General features: G+C 39.2%; 1 protein-coding gene across 2 annotated transcripts in view; it reads right to left on the reverse strand.

The window, feature by feature from the left end:
- rab6ba (RAB6B, member RAS oncogene family a) overlaps positions 1–19,417 on the reverse strand; it is a 67,526-nt gene that overhangs the window by 4,206 nt on the left and 43,903 nt on the right. For both annotated transcript variants that reach the window (XM_085263776.1, XM_085263775.1), the window contains exons 5-7: positions 17,038–17,149; positions 11,051–11,144; positions 8,746–8,812 (exon numbers count right to left, since the gene is read on the reverse strand). In XM_085263776.1, coding sequence (XP_085119902.1) covers positions 8,746–8,812; positions 11,051–11,144; positions 17,038–17,149 — 273 coding nt within the window. The remainder of the gene's footprint in view (positions 1–8,745; positions 8,813–11,050; positions 11,145–17,037; positions 17,150–19,417) is intronic.

A 19,417-nucleotide genomic window follows, 5' to 3' on the forward strand; every position in this document is an offset into this window, starting at 1 on the left:
AAAAACTAGAAACTTTCAGCTTTATTTTGATTAGATTTTAGATTTTGATGTGGACAATATTGTTTCAGCTTTCATTTTCAGCTTATATATATATATATATATATATATATATATATATATATATATATATATATATATATATATATATATATATATATATTTATTTTTTTTTTTTTTTTTTTTTTTTTTTTTTTTTTTTTTACTAAGATGCTTGTTCACGCCTTGTTTTAGCTTCAAGTTTTGTTTCAATTAACCTACAAATGAGGTTTGGATGCATTTTATCCAAAAATCGTTCCACAAGACACCTAAAGAAAATTTTATGCAACACAAAGAATTACCTTTTAACCAAGCAAAAGGCAAACTATGTGACTGTGTTACTCAGTGTCAAAGAATCGGTAAAGAATTTGACTCGCTCTTGGACGGGCAGACCTGTCATGGTGTTACGGTGAACCTTGAGATTTGACAAACGTGTTTTGTTCATGAGGCTGGCATTACCCAGCTCATCGAGGAAACCTCTCGTCTATTGTTAGCAGCTGAAAATGGAAGCTGATGCACAAAGGCGTGTTAATGAGTAGCTTCTGTAAGTCAGAATGATTTTTCCCACAATGCCGGTGAGCTGTTATTGTCTATTTCCCGGTCAGTATGAGCTCTTTTGTCTTATGGAGGCAAAAGTAAACCATGACTGAGTGCTTCTGTATGATGACCTACTGATAAATGCAGCAGCAGCAGCCTCCTACTTACTAATTACTGTTCTGCTGAACATGATGCATGTGTAAGAAGGAGGCCTGAAAAACTGTGACCTATATACTCCATGCAGGTGATTTAAGAAACAATCCCAGTGTGGCTGACAGATACCAGTCCAAACTGCTCCAGGCAGCAGTTCAGGTGTGTATATTTTTATATTTAATGGTTGCATGTCATTATGTGTCACTTCAAGGACGGCAGTTAAATGCAACATATACAGGAACGTTCCCCTTTGGATTGGATCCCATCTGGAAACTGAGGCTGCCAACATCTCCAAACCAAATGAGCCCCATCAAACTGGAATATTTTAGCTGCCTGAAAAGCTAGTGTGCATGTTTTAGCAGTGGTTAATGAGGCACTGGTAAACTGTTTCCTAACCGCTCATCCAACCCAGAGTCACCAGTGAGCCTGGAACCCAGGTGGGGACACATCTGTCCCTAAAGCATACTGAAAAATTTAGCTGGGATTGGTCAAAGCAGCTCCAAATATCTGTTTAACAGCTTAAAATCAGATTGAAATATACCAGCTTTGTAGGAAAAGTTCACATTACTTTCTACTTCTGTTGTACTATATTGCTGTTAAATATAGTGCTGATGTTGTTTATATATAGGCAGTAAATACTGTCTATCATGGAGAATTTGGAAAAATAAAAGCGGTAAAATTCTGCAGCCTCCTCGATGTGGAAGCAGCTGCAAATTCACCTAAATCTTAAAGAGTTGCTGTTGCTGGCGACATGGAGACAGTTACTCTAAACTTAAATCCATGAATGAAAGCTATTGTCTGTTCTACAATTTTTTTGAAGTTTTTATGGTTTTTGGTAAATTTTCACAGCCTGCTTATCCGCTAGAACAACACAGATTAAGTGGCCGAGGGAATCAAACCCGAGCCCTTGTGACCTTCTGGCACAAAGGTCGCCAGCTCAGTGAGCCACACCTGTGCTCCACACCGAGCAACAGTGACAAACAATGAAAACTGAACTGAAACCAACAAAGCCACTCTGGAAACTGGGAATAAACTCAAGTTAAAGGACAAAAAACAAATAAAAATAAAAACTATAATAATCCTGGTCTGATGCGATTTCTTTTTTCCTTCCTCTCTCTCTTACAAACATGGATGACCCCAGCACTCGATCTGGGTCAAGAACCTTTTTCACTCTCCCCATCTGCAGCGCCGCAGCGGTAATGAGGCGCTGTGATTAGACAGGAAGCTGTTCTCAGGAAGAGAGCAGAAGGCTGCACTGCACAGGTGACATCCAGCATAAATCAGCACGACCTGTCTGGCCCCAATTTAAAACCAGCCATTAAAGGCAACAAGGGACAAACTGTTCAAAGAAATCCACAAAGCTAAAGCTCATTCTGCTCACTCAGTATTTTATTTGATTTGTTTCATTCCCTTTTACCATTTGAGTCAGCAAATTGTTATTTATATGTCATCTCTTCCGTTCCAATTATGGATACTCAGATTAAATATCTACAAAGTTTGACCCTGAATTAACTTTCATTTCAGTTTTCTCCAGGATGTAAAAAAAGAAAAGAAGCATGTACAGGATTACCAATTAAAGCTAATGAAGGCAAGCTTTAGAAAGCCTTCCACCCCCAACAAGTTACACAGACACAAAGTTACACTAGATTGCAGTTTCACTAAGGGCTCGATTCATACACGAACAATACAAACGTCTCTGTCAGTAGAACTAATTCACTTTATAGATATGGTTAGCCAAGAAAAAAAAAAGTAGTACTTGTGCATTTCATCTGCTGGTGTTGACTGGTCTACAGTGACTGAGCAGCCATCCATCAGGAGACTTAAGAGCACTGCATGCTTCCATCTGTCAATGAGCTTAATGGGGATGCCAATTTCCTCTCCCAGCACCTGCCCACAGTGCCAGGACTACTGCAGAACCCCACAAAGAACACAGGAGACGATGACAAACACCCACAAACATGGATGAGCTAAAGGTTGCTATCAAAGCAATCTGGGCTTGAGTGACACTTCAGCAGAGTCCCAACCGAGTTCTGAGCATGTACTTTAGGATACTTTTCAGAAGTTGGACATTTCTGTATGTAAATCTATCGGGGTGGCTTTAGTTCTGGAGGTAGAGCAGGTCATCTACTAATCCGAAGATTTGTGTTTCAATTCTTGGGTGCTCCAGTCCCAAAAGCTGCTGATGTATTCATCGGAGAGTGAGCGTTAGATAGAAAGCACTCAGATGTAGAAAAAAAGTGCTCGTGTGAATAAGACATGCTGTGTCATCCTTCTAATGTCTCTGGCTTCAAACACTAAGTAAGTAAGGATTATTTGGAGCAGTGACTCATGCAAAGCACCTTTTATAAGAATCCAAAACTAAAAATCTGAAGTTGGAGATGAACCACTTTAATATGAAGACAAATATCCAACTGTAATAAAAGCAGTTTCCACACGTGTATCCTGGTCTCAGCCTATCTGCGCCCTTCTCCCGGTGAGATTAATAACATTCACAATGCAATAACAGAGGAGTTGCTCCATTAAGTGACAGTGTCAGCAGAGCCACAAAGCTGCTGTCATCACCTGTCATCCATCACCGCACCACCTCACTCCGCTCGCACCCTACATCCATAATGCTTCATTAAAACAGGAAACATGGCTGCAATAAAGAAATGATCCAAGGACCTCAGAGTGCTGTTAGCTTACCGAATCTATTAGATAGTTTATAACACCAGAACAACTCTTAGTAAAAACTAAACTGGGTTCGACTAGCGAGGCCTGAGAGACACCAAATGCAAACCTCTGAGGCATTTCCTGTTTTATCATCTTTTTTGACCATATTTTATATAATAAACATACTTTTCTAGGAAGCTACATCCATCTTTTATATACAGTCATAGTGTGTTTTCCAAAGTACAGCTTTTACTAAGCAGCTCCCTGTGCAGCATAAACTCATTATAAAAGTGTTTACTGTGGTCCCAGAGCGAAGGTGCTGCAGGCCTGATTTCTTTTTGAATTCACGACTTGCCCTCTGCTGGCCATTGAAAAGAGTGCAGTTCTGCAGGATTTCTGCACTGGCCTCACCATTCATCCCATGACAACCAGTCAAGACAACAATACCAGGGCTCTTATTATGAAAGTTCAGTTTCTACTGCTGTTAGCTAGCATAGCAGACATGACGGTAAATCCTCTGGACATTTGTTTGGGGACCAGGAAATAATTTCCAGATAAATCTCATATAACACATCATAAAATGTTTGTTGACTCTGTTGACAAATTTAGGTTTAAAAAGCATTTTCCACCACAGGTTACGCTTCTCATACGGTTGCTACGGTTACTTTTACCTCCACAGGATGACAAACTTACAGTAGAAATATTTTCAGTACGTGTGGTATTATTTCTTATTTATTTGAAGAAGAACGGGCACATCATGGCCACTACCAGCACAAACGTAATGAAATTCTCTGAGCAATGCTGCATGAACATATTCACAGACTGCTCACTTAGTTGCCTATGACAACATTAGCAGCAGAAACTGTGAATGCAGCTCAGCTTTAGGCATAATTAAAAGAATGTTTCCTTCGCTCTGTCTGCTGGGTGCCAGGTCGTGTTTACCTCTGCTAGCAGTTTTAGGACACAGAATGGGTTATATTATGATTCACACATTTTCAAGCCTATCTAAAACAAACATCAGGTGGCTGTATGTACACTTTAATGCTGCAATCACTCCTCCTCATCATAGTTTAAGAAATTTAGAAAGAAGTGAGCTCGTTAGATCTCTGCAGTGCATCCCTGCATGAAGATGGCAGTGTGACGTTACAGCAGCCCCCACATAGCACACCTGAATATCTCTGACACTCCTGCTTCGCCAGTGCTTCACCACAGTATTATTCAATCCTACTTTCTGTCCTGATATACAGTGTGACTTGAGAGATCATAAATATACAGACAAGTTTGTGCCTTTCTAAGCTGTTCCATAATATAAACATGTCATAGATGGACACGAAATATGTTCTAGACAAATTTTAAGAATAATCAAAGAAGACTCAGATAGAGATTCGCCATTAAAGATGAGGGGAACATGGAAATGTTCACATAATCAACAGAGAAAACAGATGGTGTGATGAGTAAAGGAGGCCATCCATGTCCAACTGGAACGGCCATCTATGAATAGATGTGGTGGCCTATGACACAGACTATCAGCCACATATATATAACGCAGTCCTGAAATCCCTTCCCAAGCTCCGCTCCCACCTCAACCGGGGTGACCTTAGTATCTCACATCATGGTAAGGTGGGGCAACAAGTCACAACCACGTGATGTCAGGCCTGCCTCCAAAGTGACAGCTCCAGTAAATTAAATTCCTTCGACTCCCAGTCAGCTTTTAGAACTGCAGACGTATTTCAAGAATCTAAAACTCAAATACTTGAGGCTTTTTCTGCTTGATATCACCATCCTTATTCTGAAGATCAAAAAGATCAGACGTGCATCCCACTTTGCAACCCACCTTCCCCCCACCATCGCCTCTCAGGCTGCATCTGACATAATTAAAGTCATATGTGTTGTCACAGATGCTCGTTCTACTTTGTGTTGGGATTTACGCACATGGAAGGAACAGGAGGTCCCAGAACAAAGGCCATGATGGGAAATTTAAATGACTTTACAAAGCCTGAAAAAGCAATGGGATCTGAAGACTTTAGGTTGAAAACTGCTAGTTTTTCTTGACCCGAAAAATCTATGATAGAAAGAGAAATGTGGGAAATAGTCTACCTCACTGTTGAGTATAAAAATGTAATCAGATAAAGTAACAACTGTAAAAATGAAAGCAGAAACCCAGACTGCCTGAGGGTTATTGATGAAAATTACAGCCAAATCTGTCTCACTGGCTTCATCTGTCTCCTTTAACATCAGATACGAAAACATGCAGTGAATTTTCACAGAAAGCAGAATGCTGAAAATCATCCTTACATGAAATCAGCAGCACTTACAGCTCATAAATAACATGGTAACAATAGGGTGATCATTAAATAATGAAAAGGCAATAAGTACCACGTAGTATCAAAGTAATAAATACCAAATAACCCCGTGACAGCTTAAAAGCGATTATATGTAATTCACAAAATTAGGAACTAAAGGACAGCTTTGCCCCCATCTCTAAGGGACAAAACATCATCTATATCTGCCAATTTATTCTTTCGGCCACTACTGACTGTTTAGACCTCTCTCAGTCAGTAAATAGCAGCTTCACTTTAACGCTCTGCTCTGTGAAATGGTGACATCTTACAAGTATCTAGGGATCATTATAGATCAGAATTTGTCGTTTAAAACTCACATTCAAAGGCTTGTGTCTAGTTAAAACTAAAACTAAGTTACTTTTTTAGAAATCAATCCTGTTTCTCCCTCCAAGTGAGAAAACACTTGATTCATGCAACTTTTTGACTTTTATTGGATGAAGGTGACCTGCTTTTTATGAATGCACCTGGCCAATACCTAAAGAGGTTGGATGCTGTCTGCCATTGTGCTTTATGTTTTATTACTGGCTATGGAAATCGTGTACATCATTGTTCTTTGTATGCTGCTGCTAAATGTCAATCTTTGTATATTTGCAGATTTTCCCATTGGTTGGTCTTTATCTATCAATCTCCTTGGGCTGGTTCCCTCTTATTTATCTGTTTATATGTGTAAAAACCACAACCAATACAGCCTTTGTTCTCACAATATCATACAATTGATTGGCCCAAAAATCAGAACAGAATTAGGGAAAAGGGCTTTTAAGGGCTTCACCAACTGAACAAGACCCCAGTATACTTTGGCTCCTCCACTTGGGGAAGCAACTTAACTCATCCTCAATCCAGAGTGACTACTCCAGGTCGTGGCGGTGCTGATTCTCATCCCAGCTGCTTCACACTTAACAGCAAACTGGCCCAGTGTGAGTTAGAGGTCACCGCTCGGTGAAGCCAGGGGCGAGGCAAGACCACTGATTCCAGCATCCTCCACCGAATAGCTCAAGAACAGAAGGGCAGCTCTGACCCAGTTCAGTGCCCACTGGGGCCTCGCTACGGTTGAAGGCATGCAGGAATCTCCAGACGACACCTCAAGGGACGCAATGAAATCCTTTCTCCAAGGCAAAAGCCCCGTAGACTGGTTAGGCAAACTCTCAAAGACACTCAAGTATTTCAAGAGGTTAAAGCTCTGGTCCAGTTTTGCTTGACTAGACTGCACTCCTTAATTTGAGGTTTACTTAACAGACAAACTCTACTCTCCAGCACCCAGGCTTAGACCATCCCAGGCAGGCTGATTTTCAAAGTAATAATGTGGTGATTAAATGTTAATGCTGTGACTTCTTACTTGTAAACACTTGTTTTCTGTAGAATAATTATAAATAAATTAATAAATTAGCCGTTTGTGTTTTATTTCATAGTAATAGTAGATTACTCTTTCAAACAAGTTTATTATTCATTAGTTTGGAGAACTATCTGTGATGCAGTAATCACTCTGTGAAAAGTCATGTGTTTTGCAGCATTCACGGTCCTCCTACTTCCTGAATAAAAAGCGTACTGTGCCAGGGTTTAATGCTTCAGGTCCCGACAAACCGTCCGCAGGTGAAGCTGTGACATGCTCGGCTGGCAGCAGCAGATATGAGGTGTCAGTCAGGACAGGTGTATGCAGCTGATGGCTGAGACTCCTGTCACTGTTTAAATGAGCAAACCTGAGACACTGCAGACAAAACCGCAGGTACTGAGTGTCTGACTGACCGCCCCCTCCTTTGCCTGTCAGGCACCAGCGATGAAACAAAAAACAAAAACCTGAGAGTGTCGTGCTGAAAACACTTTAATTAGACGGGTGGCAGTCGTCTATTAAATAGAGTTCACCACCTGTGCGGTGACTGATGGCATGAAAACAGAATGTTTCCTCTTTTCTGTTTTTCGCGATATTACGTTTTTTTTAGGAGGGTTTAAAATGTATTTGAATTCAATTACAAAAAGAAGCTGAATAGCTAATGCAATTAATTCCAAATTCTTGGAAATTTATTATTTAAAACAACAGACTGAGTCTAATTAAAGATTTAATCATGCTTATAAAGGCTATATTAGTGCAAATAATAAAGGGATATCTAATCTACTATCAGACAATCTCTACATAACTATATTAAAGCGGGCGAAATAAGTTAATATATGGTAAAAAAAAAAAAAAAAAAAAAAAGAAGACTGGCTAACTATATGAAGGTCTACCACCTCAAGCTCAGGCCTGTGCAGAAACACAATGTGATCCTTGTTTTAGGACTGTAATGTGATTTTGTAATGGATGTCAGTTTATCAAGGTTATGAACCCACAGAACAATTTCATTTTAGTGCTACTTCAATTAGAAATGTGTTAACTAGAATCAAAAAGGTAGCTGTTTGTTACAAATTTGACTGATAGTAAAAAACAAAACAAAAAAACAAAACCCTAAAACTAAAATACCTAATTTAAATAAAAGATTTACTAATACTGGGAAAAAAGAGATTTCATATCATAGAGAAAGAACCAGTAGAACAAATATCTGTATTTGAATGAACATTAGATTAATCTGAAAACAGGGGATTGTATAAAAATGGATATAATTTAACGCAAATTTTTAGTTAAATCTCATGAATAAAAGCTGAATGTCTGCACTTCAAACACATGTTCTTTGATTCAAAATCCACTGTGATCATATGCAGACGCAAAATCACAAAGTCATACGTCATTGACGAATTACTTACTGACCGAACTCGTGTGTGTCTGCAGTCTGCCGTCAGCCAAAATGTTAACAAGGACACTTTCGACTGTTCAAAACCTACAAGTGACTCAACAGTGTTTTATACTGTCTGTATTTTCCCTTATTTTTAACTGCACCTGCTAGGATTGTGGGGGCAAAGCACACAACGACCAAATAACAAAAATACAGTTCGAGTGAAGCGACCAGTAATGGGTGGGTGGTACAGTGACATTAGATGCTGGTGTGTAAGAGAAGAACCATGCAAACCAACAATAATGTGCCTGCTGCTTAAAGGATACTCCCTTCTTTGCTGGTTTCTTGCATGCTTTCCATCCCTGGAAGGGCAGCAGCTACACGCCGAAACAGCTGAAAAACAAGAGCAGAATAAAGACAGGGTCACACAACACTTAGCGTCTAATCTAATCCTAATACATTTGCTGATTAGCTCAGGTGGTGGCATATTAGGGTCAAAAAAATAAAGGTAAATACAAAATAAAGCATATTAATTGTTATTACATTAAAGTATTACATTATTAATTGAAAGAGCTGGGGAAGGGATAAATAAATCCTCTGAAAAATATGAGCTGGGCCACTCCACATCAAGGAAATCTAAACAGAAAATGTGAGTTATGTTGTCTGAGGCAATTTTCCCAAGGCAAATTAGATCCGGGTGAGAAGCTAGACAAGGAGCGAATCAGATAACCCCTTATTAAAATAAATAAATAAATAAAGTAGAGGCTTGGGGGTGAGCCATGCCTGTTCTTTAGATTGTGCCACTGATGTTTGGCTGCAGTTTATAACAGAGCCTAAACATGTCTTCAGTCCTGAACATTTCATCAAATGTAACAAATTTGGACGTGCCTGTAATATTCATTGTATATCACGTAAAAATTTTCATTAAAATTTCATTAAAAATATTAAAATTATTATACACAAAAAAGTCAGCTGACAGTGATGGGCCAGGTTGGAGGATTCTTCATCGAATTACTCTAAAGTCACAAATTTGCAAATGATAACACCATTTTAAAATGACCCCAAATATCTTGTCGGCAATCTGTGACAAGTTACACCCCGATAACAAATCATGTTTATAGACCAGTATAGGTAATAAAAATAAATGCCTTCTGCTGTAAGGCTGGCACAGCCCAGCAGCTTGTAAAAGGCAGGACTGTGACCTTCATTCGGCAGGTCTCACAGTGCTCTGTTCAGCGGTGCCATTTCACTGTTAGTGCCCAGAAATAAGGTGAAGAATAGCCTCCTCTGTCTCCGCTGCTGTGTGGCGAGCGAGGCGCCCGCCAGGAACACCATTCACTGACAGACACAGTGCAGCTTCCCTTCATCTCACTGCTTATTAACTTCACAGACAGTCATTGTTTCCAACAAAGATCATCTGTTCAGGAACAGAAACACCTTTGATGAACCAGGCTATGCTTCTCTTTGTATCTGAAAGCCCTAAATCTTTTCTAAACATTAGTGTTAGTAAGTAAATGTCATTTAGAGAATGAATGCAGAGCTTTGCCTTGGTAGCAGCAGCAGGGCCGAGTTTTTGACCAACAGTGCTAACAAATGAATTTTTCGATAAAAAACAGCTTTATTGCACCATTCTCTGTTTTGGATGTGAACACACTGCAGCTAAAATAAACATGGAGGGTATAAATATGGAGGAAGAAACACTCCATCCTCATCAAGTGAAGTTTGCTATGATTCAGCCACGGTATTACAGGAATAGAGGCATATTCCAGTTCGGTTTTCCAGTTAGCTTCACCTCAGCTAACTGGAATCCCTAACTGGATCTCTGGATCATGTTTGTGCTGTTGTTCATGTGTTAATCAATCAGAATTAACTATTTAACAGTCACACTGCCAGCTCACCACTTACAGTATTTTAATGAAGAAATAAATAAAAAGAAAAACATGACAAATGTCTGTGGTTTCACACATGAGCGAAGGGAACAGGCACAGCAGGTCATAAGCCTGGTAACAAATAATAATTATATTAAATAACTTGGCTTGCTGTGCGGGTAATTGTACTGAACAGACTGTCCAAGAAGTGGGAGCTTCACCTTTGATGAGTGAAATTCTGGGATTTTATTTGGATGTTGCTGAGCACTAATTAGCAGGTATCTGTGTCTGTGTGACGCTCCCATACAATCTTAATAACAAGCTTAATAACCAAGCCAGCAAACTTTAGCATACAACTCAGCACTCCACCCTAAATAATATGGTCACTGCTGTCTCCAAAAAGCCAACATGCCAGTGGCCAAAATGCTCCCACATGCAGCTACAGATGTGGAACGATGAGGCCTGAGATGCTATTTAAGGATCCAGGATTCAACATACTGAAACCTGAAGACTGCCAGCAAGGCACGTTGAATGCAAATCACGTATTAAGAAAGAAATCGGCCGTGAAACCGTTTTATGAGACAGGAAGTCTCTTCTGCGTGTTTATCAGACCTCAGGGACGCACACAGTGAATGTAAACAAAAATCTCCACGGGGCACCTTTAAGCTGCCCTCCATCCAGGCAGCTTTTCAGTGACTGCACCTGTCACTCACAGGGAGAAATGGCAAACGCTCAACACAAGGCTCTCTCTGAACCCACTCACCTGTTTGACGTTGTAACCCGTCTTGGCACTGGTCTCTATGAACATGACGCTCAGCTCTTTAGCCCTCTGTTCGCCTTCCTCGATTGTGATTTGCCTGTAAATGAAGAGTCGTTTCAATCAAAACACTGCAGATTGGAGATAATAATACACTGTTTATCTGGACACAAAGCCAAGGCTAATTTTGTCATATTAACATTCATCAAAGACAAATGGATGCTGCAGAGAGACTCACTGTGAAGTGCACGATTAGCAGCTTATTATTTTAGGCTGTGAGGATACACCAGGCTTGGCTAATGTGCTGAAAGTGATTAATTACTTTGTCCTGGGAGAAATTAATAACAGCCAATTTGCATTACATTTTAATGAATCTGGCAGCGATTGTTTGGCTCTCGCTGTGAAACTGAGACTGTGTCAGGTGTCCATTAACACAAACAGAGAGATCAGCTCAATCCTGCTGACTCCACAGCCTCAACAGCCAGCAGGTTCGTTAAGACAAGCGGCTTAAATCGGCCCCGGAAAACTAGACCAGTCTGTCCTCACAGAAAGCATTGTTAGGTGTTTACTCCGTTAAAAACATCCGACTGATCTCTTCAAAGCTTCAAACACGGCAGCCTCATATTTTACCGCTTCCTGCCTCTTTCAGTAACGTCACGTTTGCGCAGAAGAAAGAGATTCGGGGATAGAAATAGAAGTTCCTGCAGCGAGAACAGAAAACAGTGCACTAGAGACGTATTTACATAATAACACCACCTGACAGAGTTGCACCAGAGCTTCTGGGACTATTTCTGGATGCATTTGTCTGACTTCCAACTTAAACAACATGGTGCCTTAGTCATCATCAGACAAGCAGTTGGAAAGAAAAGTGCGTGATGGATGTGGGATATGTGGCATCCTAGCAACGCTCACGCACACTTGAAAAGCACTACAGTTGTAATCGAAATGACTGACATCAGCTCTCTCTCGCGGCACAGATTATCCCAACAATAATGTCACTCACAGTAATCAAATCCCTTCACAAAAGCACTGATTTGATCATTATTTCCTTTTCATTAAAATACACTTTACCAGACCAGGTGATTCTTTTTTTTATATGTATAGACTTTTGGATTTTAGGTTTAACAGTGAAGCTGGGAGAAAAACATGCACCAAACAGCCTCAGGGTGGATACCAACAAGTGATGGTTTTGTGGATTTTTTTATGGCTTTCTGCTTGTAGTTTGAGTCAAATTGACCAATCACATTTGTGCAGGATTTGGAAGAGCACGCAGGGAACCAGTGCCCGTATTGGATAAGCAGTTTTGGTGACAACTGGTTGAATGAGGCTGAACTTTTCAGCTCAGTTCTGACATCAAGGGTCAGCAGGGCGTGGCTGTGGCTTAGAAGGTAGATCAGGTCGCAAGATTGGAGATTTGATCCCTAGCTCCTCTTGTCTGCATGTCAAGACATGGTTGGGGGTAAGATGTAGGATCAAAAACATAGAAGAAAAAAAAGGGACTAAAACAATGTGGTGAGCTGCTTCCTGTCTTCACACCAGGCCTCGCATAGCTGAGGCTGCCTGGTGTATGATGCACACTAGATTTCTCTGATACAGAGCTCCTGGGGATGTACGGTACCTAAACTCTGCATACTTTATCTCCCCTAAGCACTAAGCACTGTGAAAAGCTCCACCACACATGAATAAACAAAGCAACAAACACAAAGAGAGCCCGGCTCAGAGAGGTGCTCCTCCTGATAATCATTTCATCACACCACAGCACATCACCACACATGAATCTCTGTTTCTCCTCAAGAAATCTTAAAAAATTTAACAATGACTTATTTTAAAATCGTTGTAAAGGTAAAAAAAAAATAAAAATAAAATAGAAATAAAAAAAGGGGTTTTGCAACCAGAGGAGTCGCCCCCTGCTGGCCTAAAAAGAATGCAAGTTCAAGGCTTGCATTCACATGAAGTCCAAAATATGGCTCCACCAAACTAATATTGATGCTTTTCTTATGCCTACATGGACACTGTAGTCAACTAGAAACTAAAGCTGTTGATTTTAGTTAACTGAAAGGGAAAAAAAAAAGTCATCTAACAAAAATGATGTGCACATATTACATAGGAAAATGTTTAAGATTCAGTGTTAGTCACAAATTGCCTGAAGAGGCTGAGAACAGTCTGTACAGCTGTCAGTGAATTTCCTGTACAAAAAGCTGTTTGCATTGTAATATATTGTATAATGGTAACAATTATGGAGTATCATCTGTTGCAAGTCCAAGCACATAAGCAAGAGATAGGACACTATGTAGTATTGTTTCATTAAGATTTTGCTGGTTGAAACTGGAGCACTAAAAACCTGCAGGGTTTCAGATTTCCTGCACTGATTTCAACAAACTGCTGTCAGGCTTGGAACTACTGATTTACCTAAGCACGCTGGAAGAGGATGGTGAGGTGATGTTAATGCACTGAACAGCCTTTACTTCTATACCACGGAACATTTACTGGAAGGCTTTAACGTCCACACTGCATTAAAGGAAAAACTAAACTGCACCGAAGCTAAATTATCATCAAATTAAAGACAAAAAGGTTCAGTGAGTTTAAGCACTTTAGCTGGAGGCACACATTTCTAAAATAGCTTGAAGCTTATTAAACATATAAAGACATCACCTGAAATTCCACCAGCTGAAGATGATAAATATACTTCTTACACTGCGTGGGATAATTTATGTGTGTGTATACACCACTGCAGACCTGCAGCTCCCACGCAGTCTCAGTGTAACCTCAAACCAGAGCTTTTTTACTTCGCCTGTTGTTTTTGTGGCCATGAACCTCTATTGACAGGTCCAGCGAGACACATTCTGAAAGTTGCAATCAGCAGCATTTTTTCCTGCTTCCCCTTCACAGTTACTGACAGGCTGAGAGTTCAGACACAAACATGCCAAAGGGAATTTCTCTCTAAGGCCGTCAAAGTTGCTGCTACTGCATGCTAAAATAAAGCTGGCCATAACATTTAAATTACTTGATTGTGGAGGAAAACCCAACATTCAGTAAAGTTTTGTATTTCACAAATGGAGAAAGAAAGATAAAGACTTCCTGAGTATATTTACATTTAATCAGTAAATCAGGGGATCGGTTTTAGTTCTCGCACCCATGTTTACAGACAGAAACCTACTCTTACGTTTCATTCGTTACCACGCTCAATGTCAACCTTCCAGTTAACAAGCGGTCATTTATAACCATTTATAACCAAAGTTCTGTTACTTTTCATAGCCTTTTGTTTCCCCACAGGAACTGACCCTTCCAGTGGTGTGGCGGGAACAATGGGAAGCACTGTGAGGTCATTTATCATTCAGTCAAACTGGCTGTGGTTCATACAATCATGGGAAAAAAAGAAAGTTCATCCTCTGTCAGTTCAAAGGTTTTACACGTCAGGACACAGTAAAGAATTAGCCGGTCCCTATCAGGTCTTAGAATTAATGTAAAAGTAATGCAACAACAAATGACACACGTGCCTTTCTCTTATTTTGTATACATGTGTGTACATATATATATTTGCTATTTATTCCTACTGTCTACTTTTTATATTGTATTCCGGCACAGCTGGTGTGGAGCAATTACAATTTCTTTGCACATGTACAATGACAATAAAGGGCTATTCTATTCTATTCTATTCTACATTATTTATTTAACAAAAACTAAACCAAAATACAGAAGCAGTGTGTAGAAAAACCTACTACAGCATGTAGTTCCCTGAGTCATGTAGACTCAGGGAACTAATACTAGGAAACTTAAACTACGAAAACAAACCAGGAATTACGAACTAGAATTTGGTTAGGAACACAGAGGGAATAACAGACAGCATGAGACACAGGAGGAGAGCACAACTGGGAGTAATCAGACCTAACAAGACAAAGACTGTCAAAGTAAAACAGGACGTATAACACAGAGACGCGGACTTGACACTGAGACAGAAGCATGAACTGTGGAACAGGGAAAAAAAGCACAGAGAAGACATGACACGGACACTGGGAAGATACACTGACTGAAATTAGAAGCTAGAACAACAAAATATAACCTCAAGAGAACTATAACCATGAATAACAAATAATCAAGAAATATAGATTAAATACAAAATACTGGGTCACACCAAGGACATACCAAGGACACACCATGACATTCTCTTGGAGATTTGTTGCTGTGCTTGGGATCATTGTCCTGTTAATTACCCAGTCTGCCTCACATTTGACTCTAGAATAATTAATTAATATTTATTTGTATGAGGTGAACATGCTAACCGAGGCCCTTATAGTCTGAGTTCTAGCTCTTTCATTTTTTCCAGTTTCTTAGAGCATAGTGTTAACACACACCTGAAATCTCCAGACTAGCAAACCACCAAAACTTCAGCTTGGCAGATAACTCATGGGTAAAAATTTTACTAAGGTATAAGGTATGCCCACATTGTAATGTCACAGTTTGCTGGATGTACTTCTTGGACTTCCTGACAACAAATGCTTTTATGTAAACAAAAACAAAATTAAAAAAACTGTATAATAATATCATCAATTTGGTTATTTTAACTGATATAACAGCTTGGCTGCACTAGGCTTTGTCTCCGTCTGTATTTCAACACATACTCTGCATAAATAAATAACATGTAGTGGGTAAGTTAAATGTTTTGCACTTCTAAATGGTTTCAGAAAAAAAGGCGGAGAAAAAGGCAGTAACTTTCTAAAAGACTTGCTGGTCATTTTCATTCAATTTTCACATCACATAGTTTTTACCATCTGAAATTGATCTCCAGCCTGCATTTTATACACATCAACACATTTTTGCACCAGGACAAAAGTAATTTTATGGTTCAATTCTCTCTTTATTTTCTCCTGTCCACTAACGTATATTTCTGCTCCATGTCCTCTCACGTCTACCCTGTTTTTTTTTTTCAGCCGGCCCACTTGAAATCAATCTCAGGTTTATTAAACACACACACTGCGTCTCATCAGCAGTTTCTCACCTACTCTTTCCTCCACAGACACAGTCGGCAGCTTCATATAGAATATGAATAAAAATGAATTCCCTCATGCACACAGCTCATGATGCTCAAGTGTCCCTACAGACGAAAACACTAAAGCAAGCAATAATTTTCCCTCTTTGAAGCAGGCTGTCTGACAGGAAGTCCTCCAAATACAGGAGCCCCCCCCCCATAATCACTATAATAATAATACTAATAATAATAGTAATAAGCATAGCCAGTTTATTTCTCATTGGGGTGGCGTAAATATTTATATAAGATTTTTCAGTCCAACATCTAACATCAGCTGGCTGCAACATACTGATGACCTCCTCAGGTATGCCCCGCCTTTCATCCTACAACAGCTGCAGTTACAAAGCCATGGCATGAAGGCGTCACAACCCGCATGGTTTATTGACTTTGAAACTGATGGAGCAGCAGCTGCAATGGGCCTATGCAGAGGAGCAGCCACACTCCTGTGTGGAAAGATCAACCCTGACTGTCATATTCACCGCATCAATCTCAGGTCAGAATCTGTGATCCGTGCTACTGTAGAACACATCGCAGACTGATTCATTTTCACATTTCTGACTCTTAAACTCCAAAAGACTGTGGCTGATCTCGGTAAACAAACAGGGTCACCTCCTCTCCTGTTGGAAGGTTTCCAGATGTGGGCGTTCCAGGAAACCCTCCACAGAAAAACAGAGCTAATCCATCATCAAAGCAGGCTGCTTTCTTGGGAATTTGCGGTAGCACATTATTTACTTTTTCTTTACAATGTTGTCGGTTCTAGCCAAATCTGGCCAAATGATGGTAAATCCTCTGATAAAAATGCTTATTCTCTTTTATCAGAGGATACACCGGATCATCCTTTATAATTCAACATTCATGAACACCAATGTAACTGACAAGATCTAAATTTTAACTTTTGCATCAAACTTGCTTGATTTCAGTTTTGTCTCTCCAACAAAGATCTGTTCATTAGATCAGAGCGACATACCTCTTGTCTGCCAAGTCTGTTTTATTGCCAACAAGCATGATTATGACATCACTGCCTCGCTCCGTTCTCACATCATCGATCCATTTTGATGTCTGCTGGAAAGAATTGACATCTGTTGAAAAAATTAAAATATAAAAAAAAAACTGTTAAAAAACTAACATCAGACTCAAATGACTGACATTTGATTTGATTTTTAAACATGCGTGGTAGTGCCAACACAGGTGCCCCACAGGAAAATCTATTTGTATAATAAAAAGGATTGTAATAAATTATAAGGCTGTGTGTCCCATTTACGAAAATGTATGACATTTTATGATGTTGTTTATCATAAAATAATGCAAAAAATGTTCTAGGCAAAATTCGAGTCACTATCAGACTGTGTAAAGATTTTTCTTTTTAATCCACAAGACAAAATATGATATCAGATTATTTTCTAATTTTGCTGTAGACGATGTATTTCTATTGAATGGGTGACAAAAACACGAAAACGTAATTCACTTTTGGTTTTCAGGTTTGATAACGAAAACCTAATAAATGATGATTTTCGCACAAATTTTTCATGTTTTTCTTGGAAATTCACTGTTTTTTTCTAAAATATTTCTCATAGATTTGTTTTATTTTTTCTCCCAGTGTGACATTCTTTCAGCAAAGTTATACTAGTTTCTCCATGTAATTATTGATTACTTAATAATTATCATTAGTCAATCATTTCTATTAAATTTGCCACTGTTTTCATATAAATGTATCATTTCAGTCTTGAATTTATTTATTTTTCTCCTTTTTGGTTGGACTTTTGTAGTTTTTTTTCCCATCAATGTTGGAAAATATGTAAGTTTGTAATTTCACTGTGAAAAACAGTAGTAACAGTTAGAACCTCACTGATAATCTTGCATTAATAAAGAAGATTTACAGTTTTAAAAATGACTCCCGGTCAAAAAATATTAGCTGGTAGAGGGCGTATTGAAGTGCACATGAATATGGTTAGTACTGTATATGGAAATATACAATAAATCAACATACAACACAGCTACTTCTGGCTCTGGAACATGTTAAGGTTGCTAATAAATTCCTTTGACCTTGTCGGGTTGAATGAGTATGCATGCTGGCCTGCATGTAGATAAAGGGTCATGTTGTATTCTTGGACTGGGAATTTGATGAGACAAGACTCCATGTTTTTTTCAAGGTTAAAGAGAACATGGGTTAAGGAGGAGTGGATAGTGTTTTTTAATAAAGCGGGGTTAAAATTAATTTCCTACATGCTGAGTGTCTCAATTGTTTTCTCTTTTGGACAGAAAACATGATCCAGATAAAGCTACACAGTACAAGGAGAAGCAAAACCAGAAAGAAATATGTTGTGGAGAAGCAGAAAAATGGTTGTTGTTAAGGGTGGAAAGATAAATCGGAACGTGAAATGAAATCTAAGTGACAAAAATTTTGCTCCTATTTGTTTCAATCACTTTTGATGGGAAATATCGAGATGAAACGTGATATTTGTAGAATCTGATTGTGGAAATCCAACTCTTTTACAAAATAAGATACAAAATGTGAAGTAGGAATGACTTCAGCAGGTGTAGCTCAGGGTCCTCCAGCCAAAGCATCCGATGGCCTTTATGTAAGTTTAGAGCAGCTCATTCTTCTGTGAGCAGTACACAGAATAATTAAAATTGGACAACACAAACAATGAACTTTACTCTTCAATAAGATTTCACAGAGTCAGGTCTTAACCACCTGTTTTGCTTCTCGGGTCGATATGAGGTCACTTTTTAATGCTGCCGTTTTCAATTGAAGTTAAACATCTGGCTGGTTAGTGTTAATAAAGTGCAGCTTCAAATAAACTCTGCTTGGACTTACAAACAATTCCGTCTTCAGGAAAAACACCTGTTAGCCTTGAGTAACGTTATCTTTACCTCACCTGTTCCTTGTTGCAATCTCTAAACCAATCTCTAATATAATGGAGAACTTCCGTTGACTTCCTGTTTCAAAGGGAGTGCCGGCAAGCTACTCCAGAAGGGGCTTTCTGAAGCTTTTTGATCAAAGTAGTTAAGACACTAGATACGGTTCACTTTTATTTCTTTTAATTGGAGTAAAATACCTTAATGACATCACAGCCTCATGAGCCACTTTAGAAAGTGAGAAGCAGCAGAGATTTTATAGTATCAGCCTCTAGATAGCATCAACCACCACAAAGAGCTTCTTCTACACACCTGGACATTTCTGATGGACTTTGACTACGCTCCTAACGTCTGTTGGAGTTATCGTTTGGAAACAGGAACCATTAAGGGAGCCTACCCTGTCATAAATCCTTAAAGGCCCAATCAGCATGCATTAGTTCTAAGTTTTATGAGCACTTTATGAGCAAATTTAAGCTCCCTGTAAGAAC

This window comes from Mchenga conophoros, linkage group LG23 (assembly GCF_057382185.1).
Source record: "Mchenga conophoros isolate Kocher_MC1m ecotype Shallow Benthic linkage group LG23, M_conophoros_male_GT1.1, whole genome shotgun sequence".
Taxonomy (NCBI): Eukaryota; Metazoa; Chordata; class Actinopteri; order Cichliformes; family Cichlidae; genus Mchenga; species Mchenga conophoros.